Source organism: Mustela erminea, chromosome 11 (assembly GCF_009829155.1).
Source record: "Mustela erminea isolate mMusErm1 chromosome 11, mMusErm1.Pri, whole genome shotgun sequence".
Lineage (NCBI taxonomy): Eukaryota > Metazoa > Chordata > Mammalia > Carnivora > Mustelidae > Mustela > Mustela erminea.
Window position 1 is genome coordinate 5736211 of NC_045624.1, and position 20743 is coordinate 5756953.

Here is a 20743-nt window from a genome sequence, read left to right on the forward strand (position 1 = left end):
CCTCTTGCCCTCTGGGAGGAAAGGCGTGAAGGACGCAGACCGGGCCTCCCCGGGGATCCCAACATCATACCACCCGCCGCCGGCTTCCGCTCTCCCTTCGCTCCTGCCTTAGCGACCTGGCCCTTTGGCTCCGCCCCCCAGCCTCCGGCACCGCCCCGCACCGCTCCGGCTCGGCGCGCGCGGCTTCCCGGAAGTGGAGGGCGGGGCGTGCGACGCAGGGGCGCGCGGGGCCTGACGGGAGCCACGTCTGTGCTGGTCGGGGGCTGAGCCGCGATTGGCGTCCGGACCGCGGTCCGGGGGTTGCTGGGAAGATGGCGGACTCGGTGGCCTGCCGATGAGGAGGCCGCGGGGGGAGCCCGGCTCCCGGGCCCCGAGACCGACTGAGGGAGCGACCTGCGCGGGGCCTGGGGAGCCATGTAGGGGTGGCGCCTACGGGGCGGGCTGCGGGAGGGCCGCGGGAGTTGGTGTTGGCGACCGTGACCACGGTCTCCTGGCGTTGCCGGGCCGGGGTGGGTGTGGGGGCCCCTGACACCTCCGACTCCGCGCCATTGCAAAGCTGCGCGCTCGGGCTCCACGGGCGCCCTGCGAGGTGGGCGCTGCGTTCTCGTTTCACGGGCGAGGAGGCTTGGGCAGAGAGACGAAGCCACTTGTCCAAGGTCATGCAGCTGGTAAGTGGGAGCGCCCAGCATGGAACCCAGGACCGCCCGGCTGCCGAGCCCGCGTTCCACCCTCCTTGCCGCTGCCGCCTCCTGCGGGAGGGGGAGGTGGTCGGGAGGGCGTATCGACGGGGCAAGCTGGGCTCCAGGCTGGGCACGACCACTAACCCGTTCCGTGACCTCGGGCTTAACCCCTTTTCCTCTCTGGGCCTTGGTTTCTCCACCTGTGAAATCGAGGTAGCGCCAGCTCTGCCTGCCACCTCGGAGGCGTGTATGGAGCATCAGAGGAGATCCGTAGTGCATGTGGACTTGCTTTGTAAATATCCCTGTGCTGACTACACCGAAGGTGCTGTTTCGAAGGATGGAAGGAGGCAGAGAGGGGCGGGTGGGCGAGAAGACCAGAGCAGCCACATGGAAGGGTGAACATGAGTGGGTTGCCCTGACCCCAGGGCCCCCAGAATGGGCAGTGAGGTCAGTAGATAGCCGGTTTTTCTCCTCCTTGGAGAAAACCTCACCCCCTTTTCTGGGCTGCCCCTCAGGGTCTCCACCCAACTCCATGCTTCGAGTCCTGCTCTCTGCCCAGGCCTCTGCTGCTCGGCTGTCTGGCCTGCTGCTGCTCCCACCAGTACAGCCCTGCTGTCTGGGGCCCAGCAAGTGGGGGGACCGGCCTCCTGGAGGAGGCCTCCATGCAGGCCCTGTGCAGGGGCTGCAGCGGCTTCTGGAACAGGCGAGGAGCCCTGGGGAGCTGCTGCGTTGGCTGGGCCAGAACCCCACCAAGGTGCGCGCCCATCACTACCCTGTGGCACTTCGTCGTCTGGGTCAGCTCTTGGGGTCCCAGCCACGACCCCCTCCCGTGGAGCAGGCCACACTGCAGGACTTGAGTCAACTCATCATCCGAAACTGCCCCTCCTTTGATCCTCACACCGTCCACGTGTGTCTGCACCTTGCAGTCTTACTTGGTGAGGAGGGCGTCTGGGGGGTGGGTGTTAACGGAAGAATAGAGAAAGACCATAGAAGACCCAAGATCACTGACAGAATTCACCTCTTGGGCTTTGCCAGGAATGGCGCATGGCCGGGCAGGCTCAGTGCTGCTCCCCCGTATCCACAGCAGACAGCAGGAGTCCAGCAGCATTCGTTCCAGCTTAGCTAGGGGTGCCAGCCCTGATTCCTTCCAACACAGTGCTCTAGAAAGCCACCACTGTTTGTCACCGTTGGCGTGCGATGAGAGCTTACTGCCATGCTGGTGTAAGGTCTTTCCCCACAGACTGTTCTGAGACCTCACAGTCACGTGCTATTTCACGTTTCTCCAGTGCTTCTGCTCACACTCTAGCAACCCTTCCATCCAGAACACGGAGACCCGAAAGGTTGGGAATCCAGCAACTGAACCCCATGACTGGAACAGAGCAGCACCCCGTTACCAGGGCTGCCTCCTCTGACCCTCTCCCTCTCAGGCTTCCCGTCAGATGGGCCCCTGATGTGTGCCCTGGAGCAGGAGAGAAGGTTCCGCCTCCCTCCGAAGCCACCTCCCACTCTGCAACCCGACCTGTGCGGCGGGCAAAGATTGGAAGCTGCTCTGAGCTGCCCTCGTCTCCTGAGGCGTCCCCGGCAGCATCTCATCCGCAGCCTGGCAGGTGCTGGAGGGGACTGAGGGCAGGTGGCGGGAGGGGCTGAAGACAGGAGGCGGTAGGTGGTGGTGTCTGGGCTGAGTGGATATAGTCGAGCACTGGCCTGCGGGTCCAGCGTGACGGGTGTTCTTCACAGAGGCCAGGCCGGAGGAACTGACTCCCAACGTGATGGTGCTCCTGGCCCAGCACCTGGCCCGGCACCGGTTGCGGGAGCCCCAGCTTCTGGAAGCCATTGCCCACTTCCTGGTGGTCCAGGAAGCCCAGCTCAGCAGCAAGGTGGGATTGCCTCCCGCCCTGCCATGCTCCTCTCCTAGCCCTCCTCAGTGTCGGGCCGGCCCCCTGTTCAGCTTGACTGGCTGCCTGCCAGTGGACAACCAGCCAGGCTCTGTGCTCTGTTCCCTCCCCCCACCCTGGGGTGTCGTCTTTGCTCACCCCCACCTGGCTTGTCCACCCACCCAGCGTGTATGCCTGGTTCTCTGCAGTTCTCCGCACTTGGCGCTGTCTTAGCTTCGTTGAGCCCACTCCTAAGGCTTCGGGGCCAGACCCCACAGCGATGTCTCCATTGGTTTGATTAATCCCATGGGGCTCAAGACACTGGTTATGCTGTCGAACTTCTGGTGTGTACGTCGGGGTAGAGGGATTGTTCTGCCTTTACAGAGACCTAGAAGCTCGCAGGCCAAGCCTCCCTGAGGTTCCGCTTGTGAAGGATCTTGGAGAACTGTTTCGTGCTGGGTGAAGGGCTGCTCTTCCTCCACAGGTGGTGCAGAAGTTGGTCCTGCCCTTTGGGCGGCTGAACTACTTGCCCCTGGAACAGCAGTTTATGCCCTGCCTTGAGAGGATCCTGGCTCGGGAAGCAGGGGTGGCTCCCCTGGCTACTGTCAACATCTTGATGTCACTGTGCCAGCTGCGGTGTCTGCCCCTCAGGGCCCTGCACTTTGTCTTTTCCCCAAGTTTCATCAACCACATCAGCGGTGCGCGGACGGGAGGGCTGGCTGGGACCCTGGCGGCCAGTGGGCAGAGTAACTGGGGGTGGGAGTCTGCTACCCGCGAGCCTCAGTCCTGCTTTCCCATAGGCACCCCTCACGCCCTGATTGTGCGGCGCTACCTCTCCCTGCTAGACACGGCCGTGGAGCTGGAGCTTCCGGGATACCGGGGTCCCCGCCTTCCCCGAAGGCAGCAAGTGCCCATCTTCCCCCAGCCACTCATCACTGACCGTGCCCGCTGCAAGTACAGGTGGATGGGGCAGCAGGGGGAGGGGAGGGGACCAGCCTGCAGGAAGCACAGAGTAGGAGAGCCAGGGGGACGCCGACCCATGTTAGGAAGAAAAGAAGGGGGCGGTGCTTGGGACATCAGAAGCATTTGCCCAGGGTCCAGCCTCCTGAGCCTTTCCCTATTGGTGTTTGCTCCCTGTCCCGACTCAGTCACAAGGATATAGTGGCAGAGGGCCTGCGCCAGCTGCTAGGGGAAGAGAAGTACCGACAGGACCTGACCGTGCCTCCAGGCTACTGCACAGGTGAATTCCCGCGGGCGGGTGGCTGGCCAGGACAGAGCCTTGGCTGGAAGCCAGTGGCCCTCTCTCTCCCCCCTCCAGACTTCCTGCTGTGTGTCAGCAGCTCTGGTGCTGTGCTTCCCGTGAGGACCCAGGACCCCTTCCTACCCTACCCTCCCAGGTCCTGTGCCCAGGGCCAGGCCGCCTCCCAGGCCACTACCCACGGCCCCGCCCAGAGGTAAGGGAGGAGGGCGGGGGAGCCTCCCTGCCTCTGTGGACACCCGCCTGAGCCTCCGTCCGCCCCCTCCAGGGTGGTGCTCATGCTGCGGGAACGTTGGCATTTCTGCCGCGATGGCCGAGTGCTGCTGGGCTCCCGGGCCCTACGGGAGCGGCACCTGGGCCTGCTGGGCTACCAGCTCCTGCCGGTGAGACTCCCCACCATCCTGCCTCCCCTCTGCCCAGCCCACAGACCATGTGGGTAACCCGCTGCTCCCCTCCCCTGCAGCTACCCTTCGAGGAACTGGAGTCACAGAGAGGCCTGCCCCAGCTCAAGAGCTACCTGAGGCACAAGCTCCAGGCCTTGGGCCTCCGCTGGGGGCCTGAAGGGGGGTGAGGGGCGTGCACATGGGGCTCAGGATGACGCCCCCCAATAGGGGGGTGGACAATTTGCACTTTGGCTCTCTATATTTTGGTTTCTCATTAAAGTCCCTTTCCTTCCTCATCGCGCATCTTGTTTCTGGGACGGGGAGTGGGCTGGGGCCCCTCTTTCGCGTCCACGCTTCCTCCCCACACAGAGACGGAAGGCCAGGGGTAGGTGGGGGCCGAAGCGCTTTACTGTGGGGGTGGTATGGGGACTTTAAATTATTCACTTAAATAAAAACAAGGGAGGGCTGGAGAGAGCCCCCCCAACCCCAAGCCCCTGCTCCCTCTGTCCATCTGTCCCTTGGCTGTTGGTCCGGGCAGCAGCTACACAGGCATGGGCATCTCGTTGTACTCGTCCACGCCCTCCCGCTCATCGAACACTGGCTCCGCCTCATTCGCATCCAGCTGTGGGGGGGCGGGGAACAAGGAGGCTGAGCCTGACTTCAGCCTGGGCAGGGACCCCAGAGGCGGACGGGGGGCCAGGGGAGGGGCAGGAGGCCTTACGCATTTCATCTCTCGCTCTGTGAAGATGCGCGTGAGCACCACCATGCGAAGGGGCACCGTGAGGATGAGGATGAAAGGGAAGGCCAGGGAGGCGGCCGTGGACATGACTGCCCAGAGCAGGGCCAAGCACAGCAGCTGCAGGGCTGTGAACAGGTGCATTCGGAGGGTCCGAACCTGGGGGTGGGTGCGATACGACAGGTGAGCCCAGGCTTCTCCCCAGCGCTGGAGGGCCCTGGTCCCCGGAGGGCCACATGGTCTGCCACCTCTGGAAGACAGGTGGCCCTTTCTCCCTCCGTGGGGATGGGGATGGAAGTGCCTTTTTGGGGGCTTACCAAAGCCAGGTCCCCACAGACCAAACGGGGGCTGGAGAGGGAGCCCCGCAGGCCAGGAGGGGGCGGAGGCGTGAGGCTCTTCCAAGTGGGGTCTTACCTTCTTGACGTAGGTCACATCTGGGTGGTGTTTGGGGGGCATGAGCAGCAGGTGGAGCCGCTCGTAGAACTGGATCCCGTTAAGGGAGGTGACTCCCATGTACAGAAAGATTCCAAAGAGCACAGCCAGGGGGATCTGCCGGAGCAGATCCCCGATAACCAAGGAGAGACCTGGGGGAGGAAAGGGAGCAGCAGCTGGCCCCGGTGCTCCCCACCCCTGCAGACCGCTCCGGGCAGGGGTAGAGCGAGAGCGGAACTCACCTACAAGCAGGGCAACCAGCAGCCCAGTTACCCGCTGCTCCTTGACCTCCTGGATCTTGGGCTTGTCCCCAGGCGCCACAGCCTTGCTCATCACGGTGAGCGCGTTGGCGTGAGTGACGGAGCGCACGGTGGCAGCAGCCAGCCAGGGCAGGCCAAAGAGGGCACAGATGCCGCCCATGGCCACGATGAGCAGCAGGTCCAGGTGGAAGCCGGAGCCCTTCTGCAGCATCCGCTCCTTCTTGGAGATGATCAGCCTGGTGGGGACAGGCGCGCCCTGACGCCCAGCCCGGCAGACCACCGGGTCTCCCCAGAGCACCCAGTCAGGAACCGCTGTCTGCTTCTGGAACCCGGCCGCCCATTCCGTCAGGAAGAGTTTTGTCCTGAGGCAAGGCCCACCCTGTGCCGCCCTCTGCGGTTCAGGACCGCTTCCAACCTCCACTGTGCCCATCCCAGCAAACATCAGAAGAACGTTCTACTGCCTACAGAATAAATTCCAGGGGTGCCTGGGAGGCGCTGCTGGTTAAACGTCCGACTCTCCGTTTTGGCTCAGGTCGTGATGCCAGGGTTGTGAGATCGAGCTCAGCTCGGAGTCTGTCTGAGCTGCTTTCCCTCTTCCCCTGCCCCTCCCCCGCGTGCTCGCTCTCAAATAAATAAGCGAATCTATAAAAAGGTAAATAAATTCTAGGGGCCAGCTTGGCACCCTGAGCTTCCCTCACTCAGTCCCCCGCAGTGGCTGGCCTTGCTGGGGTTCCAGCCCTTCCACAAACAGAGCTGTTCTGTCTGCGGAGCACCCCACTGGGCCAGGACCACTCACGTGGTGATCTGTGTCTCCATGAAGATCAGAATGAAAACCAGGATAGCCGGTAGCAGGCTGGCAACCATCATCCACACGGGGAAGGAACTGTTCTCCCCTAGGGGGTTGATGACCCAGCCCCGCTTCTCTGGGGCTGTCACGGAGACGCCACTGGGCACGCTCAGCTTCTGGAGGGCAGAGAGTGGGGCTGAGGGCTGGTGAACTGTGGAGGGGAAGCCCCGAGGGGCACAGGACAGGGCGAATACCGAGGGCGTGCTGCAGAAGAGGCCTGGGGTCCACACAGGTAAGAGGCAGCTCTGGGGTTGGGCCGGAAGGGAAGAGCTGGAGCCCGGCGCCAGGTGGCAGCTCCTCGCCAGACCATGAGCTCAGGCTCACCTGGGTATAGGTGTCCTCAATGCTGTAATCCACCAGCACCATGATGAGGATCGCGATGGGCACCCCAAAGTCCCCAATCACCCGCCGCACCTGTGGGCAAGCAGCGTGCTCAGAGGCCCCTGCCCCGCTCCAGCCCTGACTCAGTCACCCCTTCCGGCCTCCCACGCCCCCCACCTCGCTCCCTCTGGCATTTCAGCCCACACACCCGGCCAGGGAAGAACCGGCTATTCTTGAATTTGCGCAGGAAAAAAGCGATAAAGAAGGTGCCGGCCATGAGCACCAGCGACAGCAGGGCAGTGTTGGGCTGACCCCGGGGCCTCCCCTGCCCGGCTGGGCCCACAGAGCTCCCGTTCCCCGGTCCCAGCGCGGCTCCTGTCGCACGCCACGTGCTGTTCTCGCTGCTGTCCGCCTCAGAGCTGTTGGCGACCAAACAGCCGTGGAGGGGGTGCTCCTGGAAGATCTAGGGAGAGGACAGAAGGCTCCGTCAGCCCAAGCGGAGAGATTTCTGGGCGCGGACGTATGCTGAGTGGGGTAGGCAGGGTAGGAGATGGCAGGTCTGGCCTTAAGGGGCTTGTTTTTTGGTTTCTAATTTTATTTATTAATTTGACAGAGAGAGAGAGAGAGAGAGCATGCACACAAGCAGAGGGAGGGGCAGAGGGAGAGGGAGAAGCAGACTCCCCGCGGAGCAGGGAACCCAACACACGGCTTGATCCCAGGACCCTGAGATCATGACCTGAGCAGAAGGCAGAGGCTTGACCCACTGAGCCACCCAGGCGCCCCAGGGCTTGTCTTGTTGATCAAGAAAATGACTGGTGACCAGATGTGAGCAAGGGAAAGGGGATTCAGGCAGCTGGGGGGTGGCTGCAGCCACCCGGATACGGGGAGGGCCAGGATACGGGGAGCAGAGGCCCACGAGGCCGTGTCCTCTCCGAAGCCTGACATGGCCCGGCTCTGAGGCCCAGACCGTGACTGTGTGTGTCATCTCATGGGCCTTCCTCTTTGACACTTCGGGACTGTCCGCCACTTTAACAAAAGAATGTGTTACCTTTGTTATTAAATACGTGAGTTTTTAAGATCGACCTGAAGTCCCAGGATGCATGTTGGTGCCAGAGAGGGCGGAGAGGGGCCAGAAGGAAGAACCAGCCCGTGCTCCGTGGGCTCCTTGGCCCGCAGCCCAGGGGAGCTCCGGGCAAGCCTGGGACTTCCCACCCCAAAGCGAGAGTGAGAGTGAGGTAGAAGGCGCCCCAGCTCCCCGCCAGCCTCAAGGTCTCACCACTCCTGACCCAGCTCTCCCAGCAGGGCCTGCTCACCTTAACCAGCTTGAAGAACGTCTCGTAGATGAAGATGAGGGAGATGAGGAAGGCAAAGATCTCCTGGGTAAAACGGGACACGAAGCGCACCAGGAAGCTCCCCTCCAGGGCCACCATGAGCAGGGCCAGGAGCACCAGCCAGAAGCCGATCCACACGCGGCCCACCAGGTACTCTAGGTTGTTGCTGCTGCAGAACTGGGGGCGGGGGGCGCCATCCAGTCAGGGCCCAGAGCCCGGGGCCTAACCGTGTGGGCCTGTCCGGGGAATGGGGCAGGAAGAGCCAGCCCCCCACCAGCCTGTGGGCCCTTACCGAGAAGAAGGCTTCCTCGAAGACCAGCAGGGGCCCGGAGAAGCCGATCACCAGCAGCGGCTGGGCCCCCAGCAGGCAGAAGACCACGCCCTGGAGCGCCGTAGACATGATCAGCTCTGACACCCCAATCAGGTCCTGAGTCTTCTCTCCTGGGGCGGCAGGACGCGGCTCAGGCGTGGGCAGCCGGGGCCGGGACGTACCCTGCCTGCGTGGCCGGCATCCCAAAGCCTCGCCTTACCCAGCAGCCCCCCGAAGGTGATGGCAGGAGACAGGGCGGCGAAGTAGATGAAGATGACAGCAGCCAGGCACTGGGGGTCGAGCGCGTCCCGAAAGTCGCTCAGGTAGTGGGGATAGCGGCGCCGCACATCTCGGATCAGGCCCCCGAAGGGCCGGCCCGTCCGCCGGAGGGGATCGTCTTCCACTGCATCTACCACCTCTACCATCTGCAGGAGCGCTGCAACCCAGGCCTCCGTCAGGGCACCCGCCACGGCCCCTCTGTGCTCGGCCCCTCCTCCATGCTCATCCGGACCACCCAGCCCCGAGCCCCCGCAGGCAGCGGCTCCCGGCCCCCGGGCCCGTACCCTTCTCCTGTGCTGACTTGGGCTCCAGTCCAGCCCCAGGGGGCAACAGCCGGCCCTGCTCCTCCCGCTTCTTGAGCATCTGGCGTTGGAAGTGGGCGACGGAGCGCAGCAGCTCCTCGCCCTGCACTTCCGAGGGCGGCAGCACCACGCTGCAGTCCAGGAAGGCGTTGATGGCGGCCAGCAGGTCCTCCCGCTCGTCGGCCAGGTAGGCTGCCTCGTGGAATTGCTGCCAAAGCAGGCCCGGGGCCGGTGAGGGTGCGGGGCGAGGGCCAGGGGTCCCGGAGCGGGGCCGAGGCATGTCCCCACGGGCACTGGGCAGGGCCTGACCTTGTCGGACATGAGCGTGGAGATGGAGCGGCCGATCTCGTGGTAGTCCATGTTGGCGCTGCTCGGGCCCAGAAGCAGGAAGAGGAAGCGCACGGGCACGGGTACCTCCAGCACCGCGTCCAGCTCCACGGCCTCCCGCAGCCGCACGAAGGCCATGGTGGGGCGGGACAGGAACTCTACGCAGCCTAGGGGCGGGGGTGCCATCGTGGGCTAAGGGAGGGCACGGACCAGCCCCCCCAGACCCCCAGCTGCCAGCCCCAAGGTGGCACCGAGGCAGGCCGGGCTGTCGACACCTCCCACCCACAAGACCTGCCACGTACCCACAAGACCTGCCCACGTACCCACAAGGACCACTGTGGCCTCGGCGTTCTCGGGGATCTTCTCCAGGAGCTTCAGTTCGTGCTTGGACTTGGAGCGCGTGATGCCCGCCGGTGGGGCTGAGGGTGGCAGCTCCCGCTGGGGAAGCCAAAGAACAGAGCTCAGCCCAGCCAGGCCCCCCCACCGTAGGCTCCCCGCCGCCCCACAGTCCCCCGACCCCGCACAGTCCCCCCACCGCATCTCCACGCTGGGATCACGCACACTACCTGGCCGCCCACGCTAGCGGCCGAGAGCTGAACCAGCCAGTGCCAGCCCTCACCTCTCGTTCCACCTCGAGCCGAGTCTCGGGGACACCTCCGATGAGAGGCTCGGTGACATGGGGATCACTCTCGGCCCCCTGGCCGTGGTGATGGCCCAGCAGGGAGCCAAGGGAGCCGGCTGAGATGTTTCGTGGGAAGGAGAAGTCCTTCTCGTCACTCGGGTGGCTGGCAGAGCGGGGGGCGGTGAGGGACGGAGCGCCGTGGTCACGGCGCGGGGCGGGCGGGCAGGGGCGGCAGGGGCGGCTCACCTGTGTTTCAGGAGCAGGGCCCGCAGCACGTTGGCTCTGTCCTCGGCCTTGATCTGGTCGGAGATGACCATCTGCTCCACCACCTGGTGGGCCACCCCGGGCAGGGTCTGCTGGTCCAGGTCCAAAAGCACGGCCCCTGGAGGAAGGATGGCATGGACGGGCCTCCCCCCCAGGCACGAAGTGAGGGCAGCGGGTGGGAGGGAGGGGGAACCGGGGATGAGGGGGCGCCCAGGTAAGCACAGTCCAGGGACGGAGCACTGGCCTAGAGACCAGTGAGCGGCGCTCAAGACCCGAGCCCCATCACGTCTCTGACCCGTCCTGTCCGTTCCTTCCGAGCCTCTCTCCCACAGGGATGTGGTGGGGCTCGGCAAAGGCCACCGAGGCAGGGCCCTCCCAGAGGCCCCTTCCAAGAAGCACGCAGCGCTCCGCTGGGGCGCACCAGGCTGTCCACTCAGGGCTCACTCGGTGAGTCACATGCTGCCTCCTCTATGTCCATTCTAGGGTCCTAGTTCTGCCCTCCAAACATGACACGGCCCATCTGTGGCCTTGAGCCATCGGAAGATGTCAGCCTCTAGCCTGGCCTCCTAGACTTCCCCCAAGTCCAACAGCTGCTCATGGGACAGTTTCCAGATCTTTCCACTGGTCACTGCTCTGAATTACTATTTTATATAGAAATGGAAATCCTTTCAAAAGTGACCAGATCATCTTTCTGTCGAGGTCAACTTGTAGGAACGCAGAACTAGACAACAAACAGAACCATTTAAACGAAAACGGGGGGCGCCTGGGGGCCTCCATCAGTTAAGTGTCTGCCTTCAGCTAGGGTCCTGGGATCGAGCCCCTCGGCTGGGGGCCTGCTTCTCCCTCTGCCTCTGCCCCTCCCCCTTGCTGGTTCTCTGCCCCCGTGAGAGAGACCCATGGTCTCTCTCAAATAAAATCTAAAAAAAAAAAAAAAAAGGAGTGTAACAACTAACAGAACCAAAGGGCCCTGAGCAGCCGAAACAGAGGTCACAAAGCCCAGCAACAAGGCATGTGCATGTTGGCGTCTTACGCAAAGCCTGACAGCTTCCCTCAGAGCCCATTTACTCCTGGTTCTAAAGCAGTTCTGACAGCGGGTTTCTGAGTCCTCAGCTGCCTTCTCACAGCAACTGGGAGTGACTTCTCCAAAGGGAAGGAGATAACAGACACAGACACAGAGCAGAAACATCAGAGACCTCAAAGAGTCTGATATCTTGGTCATAGCCCTGGGGGCACCAGGCTAGCTCAGTCGCAAAAGCATGTAACTCCTGACCTCGGGGTTGTGAGTTCGAGCCCCACGACGGCTGTACAGACGACTTAAAAATAAAATGCTAAAAAGAAAAAAACCAAAAACCGAAAAACGGCACTTTACATAGGCCTACAGATTAGATTAGATCACTTCAGAAAAATTTCCATCGACATTCTTTAAAAACATGTCACCATCCCAAACATACCAGCTCAGGTTATCTGAAAACATCACTTTAAGGAGCCATTTGCTAAAAATGCCAGATAAGAGAGCGGTGTCAACCCTGCCCTGCAGTCACCAATGACAGAGCCCAGCCAATGACAGGCTATGTGACGTCAGGAGACGAGGAGGCGCCTTCCTGGGCTAGGGTAGCATTACACTCTGGGGGGCTCTGGTCCTCTGAGAACAGGCTCAGTCCACGAGATTTACCTGGGGCAGGGTGGGGGGCGGGCAGGGCAGGTTACCGTGGGCCAGGGTCCGGCGGAGCTCCAGGAGGCTGCGGAAGGAGAGGGAGGCCACATGTGGCTTCCCCCAGCGCTCCGTCTCCTCCTCCACATCCTCCTCAAATTTGATCCAGCGTGCTGTTTCCCGCCACTGAGGCTCCTGGTTTTTGTCCAGCAGCAACTCATTCAGCTCCACAAACACCTTGGGATAGAAGATGCAAGGGCACAGCAAGGTCAGAGCCAAGGGGCCCCAGGACTGCTCTCCAAGACAGCCAGCGTTGGGGTGGGACGTGAGCTGGCACGGCCCCAGGCACCACACAGGGCATGGGCCTCGCCTGATCCTAGCCAATCTGATTCTCTCTTTGCCTCATCTATAAAACAGGAATACGACTAACCACCTCAAAGGCCTTTTATGGGGACTCAAAAGAAAGCATACAAAACCCTCAGCTCTGTACATGGCGTAGCACGTGCTTGATAAAGGATCACCGCGCACGCACACACACTAGAATGCTGTATGCTCCCGAGTACACGCACTTGGTACACGTCGTACTGAGCAGGACACCAGAGCAGTCACAGCGGGTGGTACTGAGCAGAGGCGCGAAGGGAGAGAGCGTGGAAAACGTTCTGTGTGTGGGCAAAGTTAGCCGGCTGTGTACATGTGCAAAAAGTCACCTGAACCGCACACTTAGCCCCAGTGCACTTCACTGGGTGCTGACAGACCCCAATAAAAACGGTCAAAAAAATCCACTGGAAGGGGTGGGTTTGAGGACCAGATCACTGGAGCCTACGATGGGCAGTGTCCCTAAGGAACTGCCTGATGTATGGCTGACGTCCCCTGGGCTGTGAGCTCCTCTACAGAGCCTCCTCTAGCCCAAAGGGTCCTCATGCTCCTCACGGCCAGCTGCCAGAAAACAGCCAGAATATAGAAATCAACGGTGTCTGAGATGTGAATCAGAATTCTAACACCCGAATCAACCATGTCAAGGACTCTTGTGCAGTGTACAACCTTCACAACTGCAGATAGCAGCCCTGGTATTAGAGATTATTACTGTGGGTGGGGGACAGGGAACCTGTGGGTTGGAAATGGACAGGGAGATAACGGAAGGGCAAGAAGTGGCGAACGGTACCTCATGGGGCTTGTGGGGGGCCCGGGGCCGGGCCCGAGGCGTGGGGCCGGGCTCTCGCCCTTCCCGGCCGCCCTGCCCAGATGCCTTGGCATTCTTCCGCACCAAGTGCCGCCGCACTCCAGGAACGTCCTCAAACCGGTGACCTACAGGAGGCGGGGGCCAGGGTGAGGCTCCCGTTTTCTCTCACTCCTGCTCCCACCAGCCCTGGGCTTGGCCCGGCCAGCACTCACTCTTCATGAGGTCTAAGTCGGCGGTGGCCAGCGTCTGGGCCTCACTCTCGTCTGTGGGGACTCGGGGCAGCAGGGCCTGCTCCGCCCCCGTCATGCTCCCAATGCGCCTCCTCTCCTGCAGGTTATAGCTTCGGTGCCCGGGCTGTGCTTTGGTCAGGGGACGCGCGGACGCTCCCCCGTCGTCACCTCCTGCAGTGCCGCTGGCCATAGCCGTCGCCGCCTCCTCCACTGGGACTCTGGACAGACAGAGCCGCGGTGAGCCAGAGTCAAGCCAGGGGGACGCTAGACAAATCCGGAGAGGGGACCCCACCTGGACTCACGGTGGGCGTGCACGGGGACCGGTCAGCCCCCCGCAGGCAGGGGCAGCCCTGCAACCGGGCTCTTCACACCAGCTGCCTCAGACCACCAGCCCCTCAGCAGCAAAGCAGAGCCGAGGCCAGCCCCCCGGGGGCTGGGGGGTGAGGACAGCACAGCTACCAGCGCAGGCCCTCCTTCCCCTCTGGCGCACACCCCTCCCCGTGGGCTCAAGAGGGTCACGGCTCCCAAGTTTCTAACCAAATGGAAGAAACTTTGAAAGTGCACGCGGCTCCCATGAACTCGTCCTTACAGGTGCCTACTTTTGCTCCTAGCCCCAAACCAGGATGTCCCCTTCCTCTCGGCCACTACACCCAGCCACGTCATTCTGAACTGCCCTCCCACAGCTCCAAGCCTGTGTCCCCCATTCACAACGAGCAGAGCCCCCGTCAGGCTTTCTTCCCCTACACCTACCCCCAGTGCTCTCGGTCCTGCTGGCACCCCTGCCCACACATCTGACCTGCTTTTCCAATGCCAATGCGCTCCCTGAGGCTCCTCCGCCTTCCCCCGGGCCCCTGGGCTGCCCGCCAGCACGAGTTCCCTGCTCGAGCCCCTGCAGACGGCCACCCTGTCTGTCTCCCCAGCAAGTCAGGCAGCCCATGCCCCACCTCCTTCCCTGCAGCCCTTCACGCTGCCTGGCACCCAGGAAATAGCAGGTCCATGATAATGGTGACCTTGAGACCCAGTTCAAAGTGATTTCCTCCAAGAAGACTTCTCTGGCTAACACCCCCAAACTCCAATCCCCCACTGATAGGGACCAAATCTGCCCTTCACCATAGTGACTTTTTGATGCCATTTTACCACGGTGGACTGGCAGCTCCCTAGGAGTGAAAGGGGGGTCTCCCACACCTTGGGGCCCCATGTTACCGATCGGATGTTATCCAATCCCCAATCGATGCCGCCCTACCTGACGTCATAGATGGCGGAGGAAGTGCAGGGGCTTTGACTGCACACCTGTCCCGTGCTGGAGTAACCCATGCTGAAACCTTATTTCACACCACCCTTTAATCCCTGCAACCACCTTGTAAGAAAGTTCTATTATTTTTGGTTTACACAGGAGAAGGCTCAGAGAAGTTATACTTGCCCAAAGGGGCAGGGCTCGGATTTGAACCCTGATCTGAGGCTCCCGAGGCTCATGCTTTTTCCCCCACATCACATCACTGACACCAGTAGGGGAGGTCTCTATCTGGGGACACCTACCCAGTCTGGGCCCCTCTGCTGGCCCGGGGAGCCGCCTCCTGGTGGGGCACTGGTGGGGGAGGAGATGGACTGGTCCTTTCTGCCTTTCGGTCAGCACCTTCGTCCTCCTGGAGAAAGAACTGGAACAGGAACCCACGGGGGCAAGTGAGGCCAGGCCAGGGACCCCGAAGAGACACCCCCCGCAGGAGCCCTGCCCCAACTCACTTGCACAGAAGAGGGTGTGGAGGCTGGTGATGGCTGGGTGAGTGCCCGGGACCCCTCGGCCTCACTGGCCTCATCTTCATCTTCCTCCCCCTCCTCAATGGTGGGGGTCTCCCCAGTCGGGGAAGCTCCAGGGCGCCTGCGAGGCTTCCGTCCCGGGCCCTGGGGTGTCTTGCGGCGGCGGGTGTCCGGAGGCAGGTGGGTGGACAGCGGGTGATGGATGTGGTGGGAGGACTGGCGGTGGTCTGCGGGGAGGAAGTACCCGGCTAGAGGCAGGCACAGCTTCCTTCCCTGCCATCGCGGTCCTGAGCCCTTCCCACCAGACCCTGGGCCCCTTCCCTGCGGGACAGGCCACCCTAAGTGCCCTTGCCTCCCCCTCCCTATCGCCCCCTCACATTCAAAGTCTTCCTCTCCATAGCTGCGGCCGGGCTCCTCTCCTCCTCGGGACCCAGCCTCCTGCAGGATCTCCTCGAACCTCTCCACGCCCAGAGTGCGGTGAAGTTCATCTTCCTCCTGCTCAGGGAACCCAGGCGCTCCAGGGCCCAAGCTCTCGGGCTCCGGCTGTGAGAATGCAGGGGTGGGGAGGACACACAGGGGCTCACCAAGAGGTGTACCCCGAACCCCTACCCTGTGCCATGCTGGAGCTCTAGGACCCTCCCAGCAGCCTTCCCCCCGAGTGCCAGGGACCCAGAGCCCCACCCCCACTGGCCCCACTCCCCAAGCAGCCTTCCCCTAGGTTCCAAGACACCTGAACCCTGTTCTAGGGCAGGAGGGAAATCTCAGGAGGAATCCTGCGTCTCCAGCCCCGAGGTAAGGCGTGGGAACTGGCCAGTTCACATGGCTGCCGGTGCACCAATTCCCTCTGCCTGGAGCACAACTACCGGCCTGAAAAGTAACTTCCGGAGGTACCCAAGCCTACTCACCTGAAACCTAGTCTCCCCCCCCCCCAGGAATCAGGAATGCAGCGCTTCCCCTTGTCAGGAATGCCCCCCCCCACGGCTGCACCCCAACAGGCCTGGGGCCCCTCGGCTTGCCAGCCCCGCCCCTCACCCCCCCCCCACCTGAGTCATACTGCAGAAGAGCGGACTGCGGGCAGTGTTGGCGGCAGGCGGCAGGGCTTTGGAGAGCTCAGCCTAGCTAAGCAGCCTGCTGCCTGGCCACAGTCTCTGTCCAGCGCACCCCCCCACCCCGCCCCGCCGGTCTCAGCTCCCGGCACCGCCAAATATTTGCTCAAGAGCTTCTGGACCTCAAGGGCATCAGGATCTCCAAGGGCGGGGTATGGAGCCCCCCTCCGTGGCGGTGCCAGTGGCCAGAGCAAGGAAGAGCCAAGGGGAGGAGGGCTAAGAGGAAGGCGGGTCCCTGGGAGACACTGAGGTGGGGACAGGAGCTGGGAACAGGAGCGGCAGGGAGTGGCAGGGATACTGGACACAAGATACCGGAGGAGTCAGGGGCTCGCTTCCCACCCCCCGCACCCAGCGGCTCTAGCCCTCTTCCCCAAGCTCCCCTCTCCACTCTCACCGGAATTAGCAGCGGGAGGAAGGCGGCGAGAGGCGGCTGAAGCGAGTGAGCGCGGGGAGCTAGCCAGGGTGGGGGCAGGGGGGTTGAGAGCCCCTCGCACCTGAGGCCGCAGGAGGAAGTCCATGGCCGGCAGGGGTGAACTTGGGAAGGAGGGGGAGGGGACCAGCCCGTGCCCCTTTCCCAGTCACGTGCCCTGCTGGGCCAGATGGCCAATAAGGGGCTGATTATGGCACTTGGGGTTAATCATTACACTCCCCAGGAAAATCAGGAGGGGGCCACGTGGGGCAGTGGCCACGTGGGGCCGCGCAGGGCGGGCCGGGCGGCACGTGGGGCCAGGGGCGGGCGTCAGTGCAAGCAAACTCTGCCCAGAACCGCTGTGCGAGGACGCTGCCGCCTCTAAGGCTGAGTCAGAAGGGGGTCGCCAGGTTAGAGACCCAGGTCCCCAAAGTTCCTCTCTCTCTGAGGCTAGAGAACCACCCGGATCTTCAGGAAACAGCCTCAGTTCCCTCCTGGAAGTGGCTGGACTGCCCCACCAATACCCATCCCAGACCCAGATGGGGCCAGGGGAGGGATGGAAGCACCCCTCCCCAATCCCTCAGAGGCTCCCCCTCCTCCTGAGCACGCGCGCGCGCGCGCGCGCACACACACACACACACACTCCGCAGTCTGCCAGTAGACCCTCCCCAAGACCACCTGTGGTGGGGGAGGCCTGGTGGGGAGGCCCGGTGGGGCGGCCAGGCGAGCCGGCAATACTCACAGGACAGAAAGGATCTGCGCCCGAGGCGGGGCGCCGGGGGGCGCTGCTCATGGCCAAATCTTAGCCCTTTTCACTGTCACGGCGGCTTTCAGGGCAACAAGGTGGCGGCATAACCTGGGTGGGGGGGACGGATCACGTGAGGGCAGGCCGCAGGGCACACAAGTGCCCCAGCCTTGCTCAGCCGCCCCCCCAACACACGCCCAGCTCAGGGAAGGTCAGGTCTCAGGAACTTCCCGCCAGCGGGCACCAAGGGATCTCCCTGCTGCTCAGGAACCTCTGGACTGTGAAGGGCTTTAGGATGCCCCATAGAGACCAGAGAGCAAAGAAAAGAGTTATTTATAGGAAGAAAAGAAAAAACAGAGAAGACGATGGGGGGGGGCTGCAGAGGAGGCCACAGAAGGCCAAGTGAGGTGACAGAGAAGGTGCAAGAGACTGCAGAAAGGGGGGGCAGGAGTCAAGGCCCAGACCTACCGAGAAAGCAGCAGAAATCAGGGTGGGGAAGGCAGGAGGAGGGAAGGAAAGGACAGGCTGAGCCAGAAACGGGGGCAGTGACCGAATTGTGGCAACCGAGATGGGCAGACCGGGAGAGGGGCCTCCGGGGAAGGGAGACACCCCATGGAGCAGAGTGGGAAGGAAGGAAGGGAGAGACTGGAGAGAGCCCCAAACAGCCAGCAAGGGGGTGGCAGAGACACAGACCCAGGGCTGGGAGGAGACACAGGACTGTGCCCCCTCCCCTGATGAAGGAGGCTCCCTGGGGGAGGGGCAGGAGCCCAACTCCACTCACTCAGTGGGAGGGAGGGAGACGGCGGGCACAGGCAGGACAGGCCTTTATAATGGGGGAGGGGCACGTGACGAACTGGGAGGGTGGGCGCCGAAACCCTGAGGTTCAGCCCTAAGGGGCAGTGCTGATCTCTCCCCTCCCGTAGCCCGAGGCCAGGAAAATCTGAGTGGCAGGGTTGCTGGCCTCCTGACTGTGACTGTCGGGGTGTCTCCGGAGGGCACTGTGTGGGGTGGGAAAGCAGAAGAGCTGTGGTTAAGGAACTTGCCCAGGGCAAGTCGGGGTACTCATTCCTAGTGGGGGAAGCAGATGTGGGGGGGGGGGCGGCACTCCAGGTTCTCAGGAGTACTGAAGCTCCCCAGTGTGTTGTTGGGGGAGGGGATCCGGGTTGATCGACTTAGGGCTCACTCGGGGAAAAGAGAGGTCAGTGTGGGGTCAGACAACATAGGTCTGGGGGGTCAGTCCAGTGGGGGGAGCCTGGAGCAACACATTCCTGGCAAGCACTCCCGACTCAGCTGACGCTCTCTCTTCACCTCCCCCTAGCAGGCCTTCAGCCAGGTCACGTTTGGTGTGGGGGAGAGGGGTGCTGGGGGGAGGGACCCCGGTCTGAGAAGGGTGCTGGTGTCTGGAGCACCTGCAGGTGCCCCACTCCTACTTCCAGGCTGTGCCCTCCGTGTACTCCCCCACCTCCCCACCCCCGCCCCGCCGTCCCAGAACACAAAGCAGCTTCTGTCCAGAGCATCGGTGCCGATAATCCGGGGTGGGGGCACATTCCGGGGACCAGCCCCGACCGGCCCAGAGGATTAGCATCTCCCCCACTCCCGCCCAAGGGATTAGCACCCCGGGCCCCCACTTGGGCATTAACCACCCCCCAAGTAAACTCGTACATTCCACAGCTCTTCGATGTGGGGCTGGTGAGGGTGGAGTAGGGGGCGGAGGGAGGAGGATAAAGTGGATTTCAGGCAGCGCCGCCCCCAACACCAAGCACAGGGCTTCCCACCTAGACAAGTCAGCCCCCCCCCCCCAGCCCCAGTCAGGTCCAGCTCTCCCGACTCGTCTTTCCCCTCCCCACCCAGTCGCTCCCTCTTCTGCCTGCCCCTTGTCCTGACCTGACCCGCCACCCCCTCCCTTCCCTGCTCAACCTCTCAACCCGGAGGTCCGGAGCAGCGGCCCGGGGGCACCCCCAGCCTAGGCACCCTGGACGGGCCTTAAGAATAGAGTAGAGGGTCGTAGGAGAGGGGTGTCGTCCGGAGCCCGCCCAGGAATTGGGAAGGCCGGCGGCGCCTCCGAGACTACCCCCTCCTGGTGGCAGGGGGCGCGGCACCCTCACTTTAGGAAACTCTAATAAGCGGACCCCGGATCCCGTTCCGAACCAGCAGTTCGCGCGCCTCCGCATCCTTCTCCCCAAGACCTCGCTTCCCCGAGCCCCAGTCTCCGCCCCTTCCTCCACTTCCACTCCCTCCCTGCTCCGAGTCCCGAGTTCCCCCCTTTCCTTCCCCCCCCTTCCTCCCTCCGCGGCCCTGGCCCTCCTCCGCTGCCACCTCTCGGCTTACCCGCTTGCTCTAGACTTCGTGCCCCGGAGGTCTCGGGGTCTCTCCCCCTTGTTCGGCGCCCTCGCGCGCTCCCGACGACTCCCTAGTGCCCACCTCGGGGCGCACCCCCGCCGCTCCCAACTTCTCCCAACTCAACTTTCCCCCGCGCCGCGGGCAGGCCAGCCCCCTGCGTGCGCGCCCCCCGCCGCACCGTGCGCGGCCCCGCCGCGGCGGGTGGGGAGGCGGGGAGTGGGGGCTGAGACCCGTGGACGGAGACGCGCTTCCAGGCACCGCCCGGCACCGGGAGCTCGGCGCTCCAGCCGCCAGCCGGCTGTCCGGCTCGGTCCCGTGAGGCAGCCGCCCGGGCTTCCCCGCCTGGGACTCGGGCACCCCCGGGACGCCGTCTCTTGGCCGCATTAAGCACTTCTGGGCGGAAAGGAGCCCGCCTCACGCTGGATATCCCAGACAGGAAAACGGAGACACAAGGATGATCGGGAAATTCCGGGCGGAGGAACTGGAAATACGGATGCTTCGGGATCAAGATTCTCCCCCTACCCCCCACTCCCCAGTAATCCCCAGTGCCTCCAGGATAGGCCCTGTCTTTGCCTGGGGGTTGGGAGGGCGGTGGCGATAGGGGTAATGGCTCCTGGAGGTTGGATTCCCATTACCCTGAGCTGACCTAGACTTTCCGAACCCGGGAACTTCTGCCTCAGTGATACCCTGCGGCGACCTCCCTCCTCGAACCCTACTGTAATCATCACCTGCCGCTAGAGATTTCTGTACTTCTGGTTTTTCTCAACTAAATTATAAATTCTTCCAGATAAAGAGTATACTTTTTTTTTTTTAATATGCCACTAGGTGAAGCACAGCATTGTGTATGCAGAGAACGTTCTGATATAAACAAGTTAATTGACAAATGTTTATCACCAACTATGGTTCTGGCGCTGAGGAGTGCTGTTTGGGGCTGTTTTTGTCCAGTTCACATCCCTCAAGAATGCAATCATGAGACAATTAGAGAGGAGCGCAAGAAAATCTATAATCAACTCCTTAAGGGATGAGGTCAAGGCTGCTCCGAGTGTAGCATCTGTCTGTACTTCTGTGTGTTGAGGGCGGTAGTCAACCTGCCAGCCCTCG

General features: G+C 62.7%; 2 protein-coding genes and 1 long non-coding RNA gene across 8 annotated transcripts; 1 reads left to right on the forward strand and 2 right to left on the reverse strand.

Annotated features, from left to right (window-relative positions):
- Window positions 1-210: 210 nt before the first annotated feature.
- Window positions 211-4491, forward strand: FASTK (Fas activated serine/threonine kinase). 3 transcript variants are annotated; one of them, XM_032304048.1, is made up of 10 exons: window positions 214-416; window positions 1196-1615; window positions 2108-2287; window positions 2418-2557; window positions 3039-3252; window positions 3355-3514; window positions 3703-3794; window positions 3873-4008; window positions 4081-4195; window positions 4276-4491. In XM_032304048.1, exons 1-10 carry the CDS (start codon window positions 335-337, stop codon window positions 4381-4383), a joined length of 1647 nt encoding a protein of 548 aa, XP_032159939.1. In that variant the 5' UTR covers window positions 214-334; the 3' UTR covers window positions 4384-4491. The 3 variants fall into 3 exon arrangements, with proteins under 3 accessions (XP_032159940.1, XP_032159938.1, XP_032159939.1); XM_032304047.1 differs by having other exon boundaries at window positions 213-1615; XM_032304049.1 differs by lacking the exon at window positions 3873-4008 and having other exon boundaries at window positions 211-1615.
- Window positions 4492-4581: 90 nt separating this feature from the next.
- On the reverse strand, window positions 4582-19815 carry SLC4A2 (solute carrier family 4 member 2). 4 transcript variants are annotated; one of them, XM_032304043.1, is made up of 23 exons: window positions 19631-19815; window positions 17300-17413; window positions 15420-15585; window positions 15028-15269; window positions 14824-14942; window positions 13270-13505; window positions 13040-13182; window positions 11934-12114; window positions 10209-10344; window positions 9960-10125; window positions 9664-9778; window positions 9323-9507; window positions 8996-9221; window positions 8653-8868; window positions 8415-8563; window positions 8105-8299; window positions 7000-7254; window positions 6795-6884; window positions 6420-6586; window positions 5606-5859; window positions 5346-5515; window positions 4917-5090; window positions 4582-4817 (listed from the first exon to the last, which is right to left on the reverse strand). In XM_032304043.1, exons 2-23 carry the CDS (start codon window positions 17348-17350, stop codon window positions 4737-4739), a joined length of 3717 nt encoding a protein of 1238 aa, XP_032159934.1. In that variant the 5' UTR covers window positions 17351-17413; window positions 19631-19815; the 3' UTR covers window positions 4582-4736. The 4 variants fall into 4 exon arrangements, with proteins under 4 accessions (XP_032159934.1, XP_032159935.1, XP_032159936.1 ...); XM_032304044.1 differs by lacking the exons at window positions 17300-17413; window positions 19631-19815 and adding an exon at window positions 16643-16725; XM_032304045.1 differs by lacking the exons at window positions 17300-17413; window positions 19631-19815 and adding an exon at window positions 16086-16480.
- LOC116568575 lies at window positions 13887-14813 on the reverse strand. The gene is made up of 2 exons (XR_004276679.1): window positions 14571-14813; window positions 13887-14526 (listed from the first exon to the last, which is right to left on the reverse strand). It is a non-coding gene; the product is annotated as an uncharacterized LOC116568575 (long non-coding RNA).
- Window positions 19816-20743: the final 928 nt, after the last annotated feature.